Source organism: Orbicella faveolata, unplaced genomic scaffold (genome assembly GCF_042242905.1).
Source record: "Orbicella faveolata isolate gen_17 unplaced genomic scaffold, um_ofav_v1 contig_34, whole genome shotgun sequence".
Taxonomy (NCBI): Eukaryota; Metazoa; Cnidaria; class Anthozoa; order Scleractinia; family Merulinidae; genus Orbicella; species Orbicella faveolata.
In genome coordinates this window covers 6,162,909-6,180,346 of record NW_028301563.1, presented here as the reverse complement: position 1 = coordinate 6,180,346, position 17,438 = coordinate 6,162,909, and the positions used below count along the sequence as shown (strand labels likewise).

At 38.5% G+C, this 17,438-nt stretch overlaps 1 protein-coding gene across 1 annotated transcript; it reads right to left on the bottom strand.

Moving 5' to 3' along the window:
* Positions 1 to 851: 851 nt before the first annotated feature.
* Positions 852 to 17,200, bottom strand: LOC110055798 (uncharacterized). Its single transcript, XM_089270742.1, has 20 exons — positions 16,935 to 17,200; positions 14,694 to 14,723; positions 13,214 to 13,630; positions 13,064 to 13,122; positions 12,952 to 12,987; positions 12,396 to 12,594; positions 11,810 to 11,914; positions 10,857 to 10,944; positions 9,927 to 10,017; positions 9,701 to 9,750; positions 8,953 to 9,091; positions 8,061 to 8,155; positions 7,654 to 7,756; positions 7,023 to 7,173; positions 6,621 to 6,702; positions 6,143 to 6,209; positions 5,169 to 5,251; positions 4,710 to 4,830; positions 4,371 to 4,412; positions 852 to 3,905 (listed from the first exon to the last, which is right to left on the bottom strand). Exons 1-20 carry the CDS (start codon positions 16,969 to 16,971, stop codon positions 3,300 to 3,302), a joined length of 2,601 nt encoding a protein of 866 aa, XP_089126868.1. The 5' UTR covers positions 16,972 to 17,200; the 3' UTR covers positions 852 to 3,299.
* Positions 17,201 to 17,438: the final 238 nt, after the last annotated feature.

Genomic DNA, 17,438 nt, shown 5'->3' with positions numbered 1-17,438 from the left:
TTTCTTATTTTCTGTTCGAAATTACCTCGTACCTACATGTTCGTTAATTTTTTCTGCAATGAAAGCGAGAAATTCAACTGCCGGTGAAAAGAACTTTTATGTCAAATCGCACGAGTCCGCATTTTGGTTTGGGCGCTCGGCTCTGGGTGGTGCGGTCCTGGTTCCAGCCCTGGCCGGGGACATTGTGTTGTGTTCTTAAACAAGACACTTTACACTCACAGTGCCTCTCTCCACCTAGGTGTGTAAATAAGTACCGACGAATGTAGTGCTGGGGACTCTACCCAGGGGGAGAACAACTACTCGCCGGCCCGATGAGCAACTTGACTCGTACGCAGACTTCGCCTTATATACCAAAAAACGATTTCGTGTCTGAAAATTGGTCTAGTGCGTCAAAACATCAGACTGTACAAATATAAAATAAAGAAAACGCATTCTAGAGCAGGGGCCCCACGATGGCTTAATATGGGATAACCGTAATTTTAAGGCTTTTCGATTCTTTATTAAATTGGCTTTCAGAGAGAAAAGATGGGGGATATAGATTGAATATGGCAATGATATTTTCTTTGGCAGTCTAGGACAACTTTGAAATTAATAATCTCAATGATCTCTTGGTAATCTGCAGAAGAAACTGAAGCATTCGTTTTAAGAAGATGGGATTGCCTTCTGTCTCTTGTTATTTTCCTCCTCCCCATTCTTCCCACCCACGCTTGTACGCGAAAGGCTAGAAAAGGAGTCTCTTCAGAGATGGGAGTTTGTTTCGCGTGGGACCGCAGCTGTTTCAGGGTTAGCTCGAAAACCTGGCGATCCAATTAAAACGAATTTATTTAGATTCTAACTATCAACTTAAAGACTAAGTTAAATTTTACTTTATTTGATCAAACAGTGAAAATGAACTTTGTTCACATATGGTGACTAAGCGTATACATTCTGGTTGGTTTACGTTAAAAATTTATGTTAAATTTACGTTAAAATAGCTCAAAATGAACACATGGCGACCTACAAATTAGAGTCTAATACGACTAACTAGCTTTTATACATCATACTGCCGTGTAAAAATTATCTTGCTACGTTCTGATCGGATCAGAAATTGCTCTATTTACACTAAACTATATATGTCTGAATTTATGAAAACCGCGTTAAAGACTTTGCACCAAAATAGCGGGCATGTGTACGTTTTTGGCAAATCCGTCAGAAAGGGTACATAAATATGGCCATGTGGTACTGAGAGTGCTATCTACCTCGTGTACTCTTAATAGAGTCCATACCAGGCCCATACAAGGCTTTGAAATCGCTGCCAATGAGTCGAACGGGCCAAACAAAACTAAATTAGAGCTTAAATTGATCATTTGATTCGCGGCACTAATTTAGACAGGCTTAACTTCTGCGATTTCACCTAAATGACCTCACTATGTCTTTACTGTGGGTTACATTAGCCAATCATGGTGACAAGAACATGGTAAGCAGTGGAATCGGTTATTTACCTCGATATTTCAGCGAAAAAGTAGCCCTTACGTGACATTTAATTTCAATATCTGTCTGGATTCGCAAAAACATAGCCACAGAATTTGACTTGTCACTGATTATCTTGATACAATTCTGTCCTAGAGCTAGCTTTCCACAATGCTTATCGTAGCTCAAATAACACCAAATAACTCTCCTGTATGCCTTTTGAGGCCAGGAAGACTAAATTCACCGTCTTTTCGTTGTATCATGAATTGTACAATTTAATTAAGAGTGCTTTTAACATGAAATTGGAGTCTGAATCAACATGAACGTACAGATATCAAAACCGCGGCGGAGAGCTAATCCATCGCTTTCTAAAAGCCTGCATCGTCCTAAAGGCCTGCATCGTCGATTGAACTTCAAACAAGCTAGGCCATAGTTAGCAGTAAGCGAACACTCAACATGTTGTCGTTACGTCAATTGTCGCCCGGAAACCACGCAAATAAATTTCTTCCGCGCTAGCGAATCACAGACAGTTCTGATACTTAGCTAAGCCGAGAACGCCTAAAATTGATGAAACAAGGAAATTCTACTGACCATCAGCGTTTGAACTCATGCTCTTCACTCTGCTCGTGGCCATGTTTAGCTCGCAAATAGCAATGTCCCAGATGTACTTCAATTTTGTCGAGCGCGGAACGGCCGTATCCAGATTTCAACAGATTTTTTCTATATTTTTAGCTACATCAAAGTTCAGAGCAAATGACGCCAACAGCAGCTAGAAATGTCTAGTCCATTGCACGTCTAAGCCCTAAATTGATGTAGCTAAAGATTTTTGCTGTTTAAAGCAAGGACAACATTATCACCACAGGGCAAATGGCCTACTGTTACGGGATTAAATGTGACCCGTTCAGTTTACACATCTTAGGCCCGCCTCACGTGCGATAATGGACGACGCTTACTAGCAAATCGTTAGACTTCGGCCTTCATTGGACTTAATGATGTCCTCGGGCAGACTTCCTTTAGAAAGCAAATACAGAACGCTAATCGGTCGGCTCCATGTCAGAGTCACCGCGCGAACTGAATTCAGACGTGTAGCCTGGGCTAAACTTAACACAAATTGAAAAGGGGGTGGGGTCGATACATAATGAAAAAAAATACCTTAATAAATGAAACATTCAGCAAGGAGTTTCTAAATTTCATGCTAGGTAACATTTACAAGCTGCTGTCATAGCGAAAGCAAAAAAAAAAAAAAAACTCTTTATTCAGTCTTTAACACCGTTTCATAAATCCAGACATATCTGCATTTATTATATGGAGAAGAGTGTTTTACTGGGAACTAAATCACTCGTAGATTCCATACGCCACTTCATCCGGGACCCGAGTGGCGTATTTTCCGTATGTCACCTTTGTGAGCGTCGTATCGTTCAATGACTTCACGATTCTCGCCTTTTGCTTTTGTTGAATTGGTTTCTCCATATAATAAAAAGAACATTACACGTTGGCTCGAAGATATGAATTTTATGTTCTTGCCACTCGAACATAAAATTCATATCTTCTCGCCACCGTGTAATATCCTCTATCTAATATTCCTTCTTGACGGAGTCAGTCTAAATCAGGATATGATATCCGCACGCAACTTGAGAATATCCTAGAGATTTACGAATATTTGAAGCTGGATTAAACCTCCTTGAGGTTGGTTATCAAGTTTTATGTACACTATAACTAAACTGTGGTTAAAGGTCAGCATTAGTCTCTTTAAGGAAGAGAGTATACCTTTAAAAAACGTTCAGGTAGCGTAAAGCCGTCTGAATGAGAAATTTACGACAGCATCGCGTCAGCTTTACACAGAAGTAAAGTTATGTTTTTATGTTGCGGCCACCTACATTAGACTTGCTGTTGTTGCTGGCGGGCTTAACGCCAGTTTTCATTGGCGACGCATTGGCGCGGGTGTTGTAATTTAACCTGTTGTTCCTGTTAGACGGCTTAACTTCAGTGTTCTTCAGCGAAGCATTGCCATTGGCGCTGTAATTTAACTTGCTGTTCTTGTTAGAGGGCTTACCTTCAGTCTTCTTTAGCGGGGCACTGGCGCTGGTGCTGCCATTTAACTTATTGTTGCGGCTAGAAGGCTTAACTTCTGTCTTCTTTAGCAAGGCATTGCCGCCGGTACTGTCATTTAACTTGCTGTTCTTGTTAGACGGTTTGACTTCAGTCTTTTTTGGCAAGGCATTGGCGTTTGCACCTTCCTCTAGCTTGCTGTTCCTGTGTATGTTAGGGGGCTTGACTTCAATCTTGTTTATCGAGGCATTACCACCTGTACGATCATCTACCTTGTTGTTCGTGTTAGACGGCTTAACTTCAATTTTCTTTAGTGAGGCATTGGCGCTTGCACTGCTATTTATCCCAGAGCCATCTGTAATATCTGGGAAAATCACATGAATCTTCCTTTTGAAGCGGGCTCTGATCTGCAAAATCGTTTTAGACTGTATAAATGAATTACAAGACAATTTACGGAAACCTGCGCCAGTAAAGACGAAACCTGTAGAAAACGCGTCTAGAAAACAGAGCGAACGCGCTCTGGATGAATGAAAGCCCGAAGCCACAAAAAAGGTAAAAAACAACAAACAAAAACAAAAAATTAAAAAACACCCTCGTTATTACGTAAATTTCGTAAGCGTGCAAACGGCTCCAAAACAGTCATGTGTTTCTCGTTCCCAGTATTCAATCGAAGAGCTCTTTGAAACGGCAGCCAAAACTTCAGTTTTGTTTGATTTTGAAGAAACTTTATTATCCCTTGCAACTGTTTTCGGTTGAGATGCATGACAACTGCTGGGCCATGTTCACCCTTTTAGATGCCTTTAGCTTGATTTCCAGTTCTACCGGGCCGGGAAGATATAGTTTAAATATTTAACTGCTTAAATTTTTCTTACCTCGGTGTTTCTCACGCAGTGAAGGAAAAAAATCAGGAAACCCTGTTTGGTAAATGACAAAAATGATTACTAGAGCCATAGTTAATAGGGGGAAATGGTTAGGGAGGCCAGTAAAAATCAAAGAAGCCAGTAAACAGGCTAAGATGTATGTTGGAAGGCAATTGACCCTGCATGCATATCTTTTGTTTTATGCTTATGGATTGTATCTTGCCAGGTTTTTTGCAGGGTCAGTCCCCAAAATAGCAAACAAAAACATACAACAAAGAACTTTGCCAGGTTTCGTAACCATTTACTTCTATCTGCGCTAGAGCAAAACAGAGAGCTGTGGTTAACTATTACCTGAGTTGTGTTGAAGATCGTGGAAATGTAGGCGAATGCTTTATGAAACTGTGACAGAAGACCAAACAACCACGTAAGCCCCAACAATGGAACCAATAACAAGCAAGCTCTAATACCAAGTCTGCAAATAAAGATAGAGAAAGTGCATTTATTGAAGTAATTTACGGTCTGACAGGTACGCGTACGACCCACTGAACAATAGTGAATTTTTGTTTTTGATGCTGGTATAATGACTGTTGCTTGTGATCATTACACATGCGTAAGTCCCCGGGATTTCCCAGTCCATACTGAATATGATTTAGTTTGAAAACGGAGTCTGTGTGTCAATTTTGGAGAGCGTTTTCGATCATTCAGTCAACGCCAGAGTATTGGGAACGGAAATCTAAAAAGTCTCGCCCATATTCAGTGAGACTACATGAGGCTAGCAATCTATTGTAACTTTAAAACTTAGGCTGCTACCTCATCTGTTCCGTCTTGCTATCTTTTGCTTGTTGCATTCTTGTCATCTCCTTAACAACTCGAACGAGGATCAGCACGTTCAACTTGAAAAAAGGAGGACAAACAATAATCACATTTTTATATTTTGCCAATTCAATCATCGTCATCATCCTTGTCCTCCTCGTCGCTATCATCATCATCATCATTACTGTTGTCATCATGAAATAATAACATCTCGAATCCCATCCACCTGAAAATAATTTCTCTTTGTTTTGTGTTGTGCCCCGTGTCTCTACTAGGGCTAACTCTCAGAGGGAGAGTCATCGTTCTCTATTTTAGCAGTGAAAATGACTAGAGTTAATTGTCTGATATCCAGCTTCTATAACATTGGCATTGGGTGGCCTAAAGCAGTGTGCTATTGTGAGCTTTGTAATAGCCTTTTGATCCACGAAGTATAATTCCAAGCAACTCATTTCTGTATATAAATTACCTAAAAGTTAACGCACTCATTGCTCATGAATCATCGGGATTCACCTGCGCGAGTTCATTAACAATGAACGAGAAATTTCAGTACCGCACGAGGCTTTGCCGAGTGCGGTATTGAAAATTTTGAGTTCATTGTCAGTGAATGAGTACAGGTAAATCCCGATAATTCACGAGCAATGAGTGTGTTAACATTTTTATTATTCAAATTGAATACACTGCACAAAGAACACTGCATTGAAACCACTATATTTGAGTCAGCCGAAGCCATGGTGTAATGAAAATGGTGTGTTGAATTTACACTACGGCTAATACACCACGATAATGACGTCAAGGTGATTGTTTCGTCACAAACCAGTATCGCGTGGTACAAATCAGCCAATCAGAAAATCGGAACTCGTACAGTGTATGAAAGTTGAATAATAAAAAGTTTTAGACAGTGGGGCACATCAGTAAGATTGTTATGTCGTATTAATTAAACGCCATACTTATATGAAATGGACTTGACTTACCAGTTCAATCAGCACAACAAACACGATAAATATCCAGATCAGATTGTTAGCAGAAGACATCCAGCAGCTTGAATAAATAGAACAAAACAGAGCTTTTAACGCCATTGTTCAAACCATTGTCTAGTTGTATTAGTCAAATGACCAACTGTACCTAAGTGCGAAGGGCACCTAGGGAAAAAATGGGCCTTAAAGTGCTCTAGTAATAGGCAATTTCGAGTTACCATGTGCCTCTGTTTCAAAACGAGTATTCGTGCAAAACAGTTTATATGAAAATAAGTTCGATTTGCATGAAAATGAACATGTGGGCGGAACATATTTCCATATGAATGGTTTGCATGAAGATTCATGGCCTGTTACCAGTAAAAAATTTAAGGTCAATCACTTAGACGTTCTCGGCTACAGAACCACAAGGGAAGTAGATTTACTCCTATTTAAGTTAACGCCCTGAACGAGATTTGCAAGTTACTAGAATTCTTACTATTCATCACTGACGAAACCCTCGACCCCATCTTTTCCTGCAGCGATACTCAATGATAAGGCAACAACGAGAGCAGGGAAACCTGCCGATAAAAATAAAACAACATCAACAACAACCAAAATAAAGAGAAAAAGCACAAAGCTACACAAACACAAAAAAGCAAGCTAAATGCTGTCTTATGGCCACGTCAATAATCGTTTATGTGGAAGCCTAATATAAAAAATCAGTCAAAGTGTTTACATGCAAGCAAGCCTGCATTGTAACCAGTGGTATATTATAATTCAAAGCATTTCTGAAACATTCCGACGAACGATGCAAGATAACCTAATAACCTACAGTGTTAGTTCAACAGTTTCAAATTGACCTATGGACAGTTTGTAAATGACACATTGCTAGGCTTACCCCATGACATTCCATGGCAAATCTTCAGTTTGTTGCTAACGTTGTAAACTTTAACAATAAACAAGTAAAGGTAGATTCCCTCGACGAGCATCCAACAGAAAGCGGCCATGAGGAAGTACTGCACAAGTGCTGCTACTGTGACACATGTTCCCTACAAGGTATAAGATAAGTTATCAATTAGAGGAAATAGTAAATGTAATGTAGGCTGTATCAGATGGAACTAACTTAAGGCTCTCTCTTGAGCGGAAAAAAGCATAGCTTGGGTGCAAGCACTGAAAAAGGCTATACCTTTCCATTTTCGGAAATTTATACCGAAATCTTTAGTCGAGTGGGAAGCGCCTTAGCACACATGATAGATACCATTGGTGATGGCCTACTGGTAAGCAGTCATCCCGGCCGCTGTATCGAATCAAAAACTCCGGGTCCAGGTCTAGACAGGATAAATTGAATTGGTACCGAAGAAATAGCAGGCCCTTTGAGGTTTAGAAGTATGGTTACTCATAGATGTTTTGCTCAAAAATAATAATAGTAATAAAAGAAATGTTGCTTAAACACGAGCTTCTTTGGGTACAGCTCTTGTGTTTCATCCGCGAGATGTGGCTCGGATTGGCAACTGAATCAGAAGTTTTACCTTGTTTTCAGTAGCACCAATTCCAGCAAGAAATATTATTTGTCCTGCACCAAGGGACGCCACAAGACTCACTCGGATCTGGGATAAAGGTCCTTTCATGTCTCTATTTACAAAGAAATCAATAATTAAACAAACGAAGTTTAAGTCAATGCTTTTACAATTTGCGACAGCTGTGTGTTAGTTACGGGGATGTACTAAATAGAGCTTTTGCAGATCCCGCATCATAACTTTGGAAGCGTGACTTTCAGCTTCATTTTGTAGCAGCGAGTCATATTAGTGATCTTGACTCCATTCTTAGCTCGAACAAGGACCTCGGCCCTGTTGGCGCTTTCGCCAACTGAAAATAGTGGGCGCCGGAAGCAGCTGTGTTCTTCAAGATTATCCAGAGGCCACTGAAATATACTTACGTGAGAAAAACGTAGCCGAGAATTGTCAGGCTGATTCCAATCAAAGAAAGCGTCAGACCCAGGTATGTGAGGATTTCCAGGGCTTTCTTATCTGTCTGCGTAATATAAACACGAAAAAGGAAAAGGATGCATGCACATAGTCAAGTATCATTAAAACGTTCCTAGAAATCATGCCCTTTAAAGTTCGGCCAAATTTAAATAAGTACCACGACTTTATAAGCTGATAAATAGAAAATCAGGAATGGAAAGTTAACCAGCTAATGTTTTGTTCATCTTCGAAACACCCTTGAAGAAGAATAAAGAATAGCCTTTTGTGGGGAGGAAAAGATAGAAAAATGTTTCTTATTTTGGTCTAAGGAACATTTTGGTATTGAATTAGATGATAGCTAAATTACCCCGTGTCTTAAGTATTTTCCATGCAATTGAATTTGTTAAACCAAAAAAGGATGATGACTGAGAAAGTTAATTCCCCTTATAAGCCTTACTCCAAAGGTAATCCTTCTAAAGTTAGTTATTTTTAGAGACACGAACCCAGTCCCTACGTGGGCAATGTTACCGAGCGTGTTGAGTGGATGTTTTCGTGGAAGATGAGCATGCGTGTAAAGCCGCATGGGCTGTCCACGTAAACAAAACCTGCGCCATAGGGTTGGCTATTTCTAGACTCTCCTGGGATTTCTAACCAGGATTGATTTAAAAAAGGGGTTATTATAGGTGTATGATGGATTACATCTACCAATGTTGATCCTCTCTTATTTAAACGGATGTGCGAGTAACAAATCAATGGTTTGAACTGATAGTTACAAATTGGCTAATTTTTTAAGAAACTGTAGGCTTCGAAAGGAGGGAAAAGAAAGAGAATTGAGAGGCAAACAGTGGATCGTGGTTATTCTACCTCAGATATAGTGTCATCTTCAGACCCAGTATCAAACTGCATCAGAACAGCGAAATGAGTCAAATGACTACAGCTGCATTCTGTTTCTGCGTTATCCATCGACTTTACATGACATCCTTGTTCTGACCAACTTACGGGGCTGAGAAAATGACCAAAATGAACCCAGTTAATTGACTAAAATCCACTATACGCCAGAGTTACCAAACGCCATTATCGTGATATAATCACCTGTTAAACCAAGAGCTCTCCGGAATTCATATTTTTGTACATAGACTCCCCTCCCAAAAAGCATTCTTTGATTCAAAAAGAGTAATGGTGAGTCTAGATGTTACGTTATATGAAACCGTACCCTCACTTTTTTAGAATACAAAAAATACAAATAGAAAATAAGGATTTCATAGGTCAATACTAATCAAGGTCGATTCATGATTTTAAATAACTGTTTTGAAACTGATCTAAACTAACTAACTACGAACTCTTGAATTTGTTAGGGCTTTGTTTTTTCTCTTGATTGGGGTGCTAGTCATTCTCTAACACTCAGCTCCCCCCCCCCCCCTCCATTAGCAAACATTTATATACCGTCACGGATGAAAGGAAATTTTTTTGAACGCAAATTTTCTTTGAATTTTCGCTATTGGTCCTTTTGGAAAAGTAAGTTACAGGGCGCGTCTGGAATGAGTTCCAACCTTAAGTCGAACGCTGTAAATGTCTTTTATACATACACGTAACACCGTATACCTAAATTTACCTGGTTTCTAACATGTTTAAAAACACGCAGTTTCTATTCAAAGTCGCATCCTGAAAACAAACAAAAATTGAAAGATGTAGACGCAAAAGTGAAACAATCGAAGAAACAACAACAGCAACTGCAAAACGACAACAACAACACCAACAACAGCAACAACAACAAACGTTTTCACAACCAATCCAAGACCGCTATAGTGTTTGGTTTATGAACATTTTGTTTTTGTTACCTCCAAGTTCCTGAAAGCCAAGGTTACATTTTCTTTCAGCGTCATTGGCCGAGGAGATATTGTTGCAGACATTATGATGGTGTTGAGATGTCTGTCGTGAAAAACAGCGAAAGCCTTTATTAGAGGCAAATCGTAGTCGTAACTATGGTTATCGGAACATTTAACAAATCGACGTCAGTTTTTCATGCGTCTGTCCTCTTTCGTCACTGCTTTGACAATGTTATTACGAAATTCATTGTCAATAACAGGACAAACGCGTGAAAAACTGACGTCAATTTGCTTTTAACGATGACAAATTGTCAAATTGTCCGCTCTCGTTCTTTGACGCATCGCATAAATTATAAATTCATGTGTCTGTCCGCTTATTGACAATGAAAATTAGCCAATGAGCGCGCGAGAACTTCTGCAGTTATGATAAAAAATAATTGATTTCTTGCGCCATGATAAATGTGGGCCCTTTTAATGCTAATGATCCTGATTATATACTCGGCCTCTGTGATTTCAAAGAATAAAAGCTATTGCCGACCTACATGTCTACTCCACGGCAAAATAAAACACAAAGAAGACGAAGAAAATTGAAATCTTGGATTTGTAATATGCTTACAATGAACTACTCTTTCCAAGTAATGGGTGTCCTTCAGCTAATTAAATACGGAGGAATGCGCCTTTTTCCCCTTTGAGATAGTTAGGTAAACTGGGAATCATTCTCAGGAGCAGAGTTTCTAGAAGTAATAGTTTTTAAAAAAGCAAAAATCTGTTAAGTAACGCTGAGCTACCAAGGCGCTATATACACGGTAATGCAGTTTGCAAACTTTCACACTCAGACCGTACCATATTTAATTCCTGAACCAGAAAACCTTATGATATTCGCACGTCCAAAACATAAATATTAGTTAAAACATAAAACCCCTTTTTGTTTTTCATACGAACCTGGTTCTGTTTTCGTACTGGGTGTCAGAGTGTTTTGTGAGAAAGATTTGATGAAGATCTTTGTACATCACCCCCAGCACCACTGAACCTATGAATTAGCGATGAGAAATAAGACTGTCTGTACTCTTTAGTAATATAGGGGGCAATAAGATAGATGTAAATGACATAATAAAATAACATTTGAGCACTTTGCAGAAAAAAAAAAGGAAAAGTAGGAACATATGTTATGGCGTCGTCACGGCAAATAATAGTTCCTCCACATGGATTGGTAAGAATAAAGAATTAAGAATAAAATGTGTAACAAAAGTGACAAAAAGCCACGTTTTGTACAGAGTGAATTTAGTCCTTCTCAGAACCGCCTCCTCGTTGTCTCTAAAGAGGTTTCTAACTTCCCATGTGCTTAGGTGATAACTCTACACTGGTTTGTGAGGATCTGCATGAAAGTGCTGGAAACTCAGTTACCGTTAAAATTTTCGCCGGTTTTGTTAGTTCCATCAGCTACAATTCAGCCTACTGATTTCTTCGGCCCCTTCCAATCAATTTTGCATATCTCAGATCTCAGCTATGAGTTAAAGGAGCTCAGTCACAGTTTGCACATTTTGAAGAGTTAAGCCTAAATTTTTCAAATTTGTCGTTTGCAATCCGTGTCAATCTTCGCCATCCTTGACCATCCTTGTTCCTTTATGGTTTATTATTATCTCTTTGATGTTTTTCTATCTTAGCAAACTATTATTTCCAGGTTTCCTTCCATCTAAAGGAGATTTTGTACGTGGCCCAAAAAAGGACAAAACACCGTGACTGAGCTCCTTTAAAAACGCGTCATTTCTCCGCTAACAGAGCTATCAGTACAGTTAAACCCCATTCAGATCCTCTTTCGCCTTTTCTTTGCTACCTATATAAGTATATTATCTTTATGGGTTTAAATCACTAAATAAATGTAACATCATTCAAACCGTTGTGGAGGTTTTCTGCAGGAATTCGAACAAAGTTCTGCCCTTTTGTTTCTTGGAGAAGAAATTCGCTCTCATTTTGATAGAGAATTCTCCTGAGTTGCAAATCTAAATGAAAACATAACAAAAAATGTTGCCTGTTAGACAGCACCATGTACACGTAATTCAGTTTTTCGTAAAAGACAACCTTGGTTGGATGTCGAGTCCAAACTTTACTACAACAAGCTACTCACTAGTAAACGGATAGAAACGGTAAGTGGAGGCCGCGTGACCTAATGTCATGGCGCTGGATTTGTTCCGAGTACGAATCATCCACCCTGTCTCAAGATGACTTGTGTTCGATGGTCCAAAATCAACTCCTTCATGTCTTGTAAAGGGCCAACTAGTCAGGCTACAGGCTAACAAGTTTTTAATTCTATTTACAATATTTGTTTCCTTCTTTAAAGTGCCCCCATAAGGACAGCAGTGCTAAAAACCATGACAGGACAATAAAGTGATTTATCTGTTTTCATTTATAGATGTAGATAATAGTTGGCAGGGTTAAACTGAATCATCTCAATTGGAAACGGACACAAATATTCTTACTCACCAACATGTTTGCTTTTGAGCTCGATCTGAGGTGTTGTGTGATTAAGGTGATACTGAGCAAACTCTAACATGAATTGCTCCAATGCAATGGATGCGAGATAAACCTCTCTCATCTGTTCTTGCTGGGTCATGTTTCTACCTGCACTGGATGATTCGTTTGAATACTGCTGGATCCGAGCATCAAAAAGTCCTACTGCACCCTAAAAGAAAGATCAATTATACCTTCATTTCGGAGACACGAAAATTTGTGTTACAAATTTCATTCTCACTCTTAAGATTTAAGGAAGAAAATCAGCAACCGCCACCGTGTTTGTTTGTTTGTTTCTTTTTACCATTTTACCGGCCTCTCCGTTTTTCATTAATGTAAGTTTTGATCTAGAAGATACGTTAAAAAATCGAGACAGTGTTTCATCACATTTCCAAGCACCACGAAGTTCCTCGAAATATTCTGCTACGAGCCGTTTTCGATCTCTCTTCTCGGTGTTTGGAAATGTAGTAAAACATGGTCTCTCGTGTATATGTCGTTCTAATGAAGCTTTTAGGTGGGCACACATTACCTGCCCAGAGTCTCTCTGTTGAACGCTTTTCATCATCTGCGAAACAAAAACGCACTTTCTGTTATAATCCCGTTATTAAGGAGGTATACTATAAAATGAATACAAATAATACCTCTGTCAGCAAGTCGTCTCCGTCGTCATCAAATTTATTATCAATTTCCGGTGAGCTTTCTATGGGTGGAAGACAAAATCAGCAGCACAATCTACACCCAATATAACTTAAATATAAATTATATTACACATAAAATACGTTTATACAAACCATTTCTGATGTTTGCCGATCCGCTTTTATGTTCGGTTATGTTGATGGTAAAAATTTTATCATAGTTCCTTGAACGTCGATGGGGTATTGTTGTGCACAAGTTTACATCAATTCTTAGAAGCGGCAGGTCTTTTCTTCCAGGGAGGGTAGTGATGTCGAAACGTTTAAAATACTTAAACTTCAATCTGCAATGATTCCACCATCTCCAAGTTTGGTGGCGACATGAAGCGAGGTATTGGCACCATGATCGACATAAACTACAATACCGATACCAGTACCGATTATGGCCACGGTACCAATAATAACGAATATCGAATTTCAGCGTAAACAAACGTTCCACAGCACCGCTGTTGATAACAAGTCGCTGACAATTTCCTACGATGGTGTCCAACGTCTCACAAGAGGAATACTGGTCACCTGTATATCGTGAAACGAAAAAGACATCCAGTTTCTGTATACAGATAGTCTGAAAATGCACCAACCTCTCATTTGTAGCCACCTCTAACCTTAACTTGTTTTCAGTTCACGTTCTTAACTAACGCTAAAATCGACCATCATGATAGGAGTCTGACAGCCTAATGCAACAAAAACATATTTTATACTGGCAACATACCATGCAAAACTGCAATAAACAAGAATTGTTAAACACTTTTAAGAACGATTATACCCCTTTCCTCTTATTCAGGCCTAACAAGCAAACTAAGCAAAAGAAAGAACTAGTGGGGAATCACAAACTAAGGACTGAAACTGGTAGATATGACCAAATTCCAAGGGTTAACAGACTCTGCCCTATTTATGAATCTAGTAAAATTGAAGATGAATCTCACTTTCTGATGTATTGCATTAAGTACTTCATTCTAAGAGATGAATTTTATGGAAAAATAGAAATATTGTTCCGAATTTTAAGCAATTATCTCCATTCCGAATTACCGACTAACTTATGAATTCCAAAAATCAATCTTCAATTAGCAAAATTCATTCCATCTTGCTTTGTTCTACGTAATATTCTTCTTTCAAATCAAACCGATGTAACTTGAATGCTATATCATAACATTGTTCACGATAATCATTACTGTTTTAGTTTACAAAAGCTTTTGCAACATTGAGAGAATTTATGGTCGCGCAAATAAAGCTAGTTGTTGTTATTGTTCAGCTGGCTGGGCGCAATTTGAGGCGCAGGTTAGACACATACCGTTCAGTTAGAAAGGGCTTTGTTTTTAGGTTTGATATAGTAGTTACGGTAGTTAATTTGGTTCTACATTTCGATAAATTTGTTGGTAAGTTAAATGGAGATGAATTTTACAATGAGAGATCCTAAAGAAGCTTTTAGAGAGATGTGGCCTGCAGGCAGATTCCTTGAGCCTCGGTAACTTCATTTTTTCAACTTTTGAACAATTGAGATAATGACGGTACTTATCACCTATGTGGATGGTGGAAGCGTTGAAATTTGCTTTGCTCTTTTATTGGGAAAGGGACCCACCTTTAACTGTGTTTCCAAAGCTCTCAAAGACTACAAAACAAACAGAAAATAAATGTTAATTTATGGCTAGAGCCGTGTAGAGCTAAGTGACAATATAACGTGTGCTCCGTTTGTATCATAGCCGGGGTCGCATTTCTTTCTTCAAAAAACCTACGGGTATTTAAAACGTTGTTAATGGCCAGCTGGCTGACGAAAAATTGAATCGTCTTTAATGGCAACAAGATGTATATGATATAATGAACCAAAATTCCACGAGCGCGCGTTGGCTATAACCATCTCATATCCAACAAGCGTGAGAAGAACAATTGTTTTATTAAAAGCGCTCACAAAACATAGAAAACTAAAATTAAATAAAAATATTAATAAAAACGCCCCAAAACAATACGCGTACCATAGTTGTCAAACATGGTATAAATACTGGTTCATATATCATGATGGCCACGCCAATGAAAACTCTTGAATTGCATAACTCGATGATCCAGTTTTCAATAACTGTTATTAACTATCACTAGCACGAATATCGTCGGTCTTTCTGGTATGGACCGAGTGAAACAAGGTTCGAACCAAAAACTCCTCGGACGATATTCATCCGGTACAGTCCTCTCGCTCCGTTAATAAGAAGTAAATAATAACGTTATGAAAACGCTATATATTAGTCCACCGTTATATAGTTCAGACATCTGTGAATCGTCACTACGTGTGCAAATACATGTGCAGATGGAAGATAAAGTAATATACGAAGAAAACGAAAAACCCCGATATTGGGGCATGACTTCAGTCAAAAACGAAACAAAAGAGGGAGAGAGGGAAGGCGAGTAATATAAGAATCTTTAGACGAATTCGTTGACGTTCCTTAATGCTGCGTTATACCTTGAAAGAGAAACACGCTAAAGAACCCAAAAAGCAAAGAAAAAACAAAGCAAAAGGAAGAGGAATGAAAAAGCCAATAAACAACAACAAAATAAGACAAACCGCAAAGTTCGGAACGACGTTTAATTCCATGGTGTGTATGATTCCAGTTGTTCTTAATAAATTAGGGCGCGCAAAGCGGTCGTCGACTATCACTTAAAATGTCCACGAGAAGAAACAAAACAATATTGCTTTTGTCTGACTTGCATCGTAAATGGATGTCAACTAGAGATCAAAATTGTCAGAGGACGAAAAAGAAAAAAAAAATTGCGCGAACATATCGGTCATCGCTTGTACAGCAATGCAACCTTTCGAAACTTGTTTGCTGACAGTGAAACCTTCACAGGGCCCAAACTATTCGGTCAATTTAAATTAGCATTGCAGCAAATTTCTTGAATCTCTTCAGGATTCAGAGAGCGGTCCTCACACCTAAAGCAAAGAGTAGAGAAAAAAACTGAAATACCCCCTTTCCCAAATTGCGTTGTTGGTTCCCTTGAGACCAGAAAAATAATACATGAAGCGAAGATAAATTAGCTAAATGGAATATATTAAAGTCTCCATTAGCTTTGAATTGCATTAAATTAAAAGAGGCTGGCTTACATAATGAAAAATGAAAAAAAGAAAATAAAGTAAAAGAATTAAAGAAGAAAAACGCTAATAATTGATACTTGATCAGTATTTTGGAAGTTAGACTTCTAAAATGGTTGATGATAAGACTCAATGCAATTGCGTAAGTAGCCCGATTGAGACCTTTAATTTAAAAAATTTGCATGTTCTTTATACAAATGTAAATACTACTTAATTGAACGGTAAGTTACGAGCCGTCTGTCATTCACCATGTATTAGTTAAAAGGTGTGCGATTCGGTCACAATTAGAAGAAAAAAACACGTAGAGATAAATTTTGAAAGATTTGCTAAACGGGTGACTTTGAGGTTTAACGCATTGAATAGCTAAATTAAAAATGGCTTCAGAAATTCTTCATTGCATTTCTGTTGTAAATTCATTATAAATTCTATTTGGTTGTATTTTTCAAAGAACAGTGCTACTCCATTGCTTATTTGCAAAGATAAAATCCAATTGCCCTGGAGTGGACCGTCAGAGAAATATTAAGAACATTACTAGCTTCTTATCAGCTACAATATTCTTCAGTGATTTACTAGAAAACATTATCTTATAAATTATGAACTAATTTAAAGTCGTGGGGACTGACTTTGTTAAGGACAGATGAAGAGAGATCCCGAACGGGGAGAAATATGGATGATTGTTTACCTAATCCATCGTTGCAATAAGAGAACTGACCTAAAATTAAAATAAATTTGCTTCATACTCACCCAAAAAAAGTCCAAAAACAACTGCTCCGCGGGACATTTAAGAAGCCTTCCTTTTTAGCTGGAGAAAGCTAACCACGAACACTGTTACGTCAAACCTATTTTGCACAAACAAATGATATAACCGCAATAGATTTTAGCAGGGGTGAAATATTTACGGATCAAATGCCCGTTGGTGGCGCAAAACTCGATCCTTGTAGTGTTATAAGCCTGCTTCCGAGTCGCGTCGATGACTAACTGCAGGTGATGATTCTCCGGCATACATTTTCCATGCCTACTAAAAAGGCAATTAAATAATTGTCATGTCACGTCATTGTATTGACTTAACGTCTTCAATGGGACAGTGTCATGGAAACCATGTCTGCGGGTGGCAGCGCAATATCTATCACACAGCTACTTTCATTTCAAAGTCATGATGATTTCAAAGTCATATTTTTAGGAAATCCTTATATCACGTTACGTTTTTTGTTTAGTATATATATAAGTAGTATTTGTGGCATAACTTAT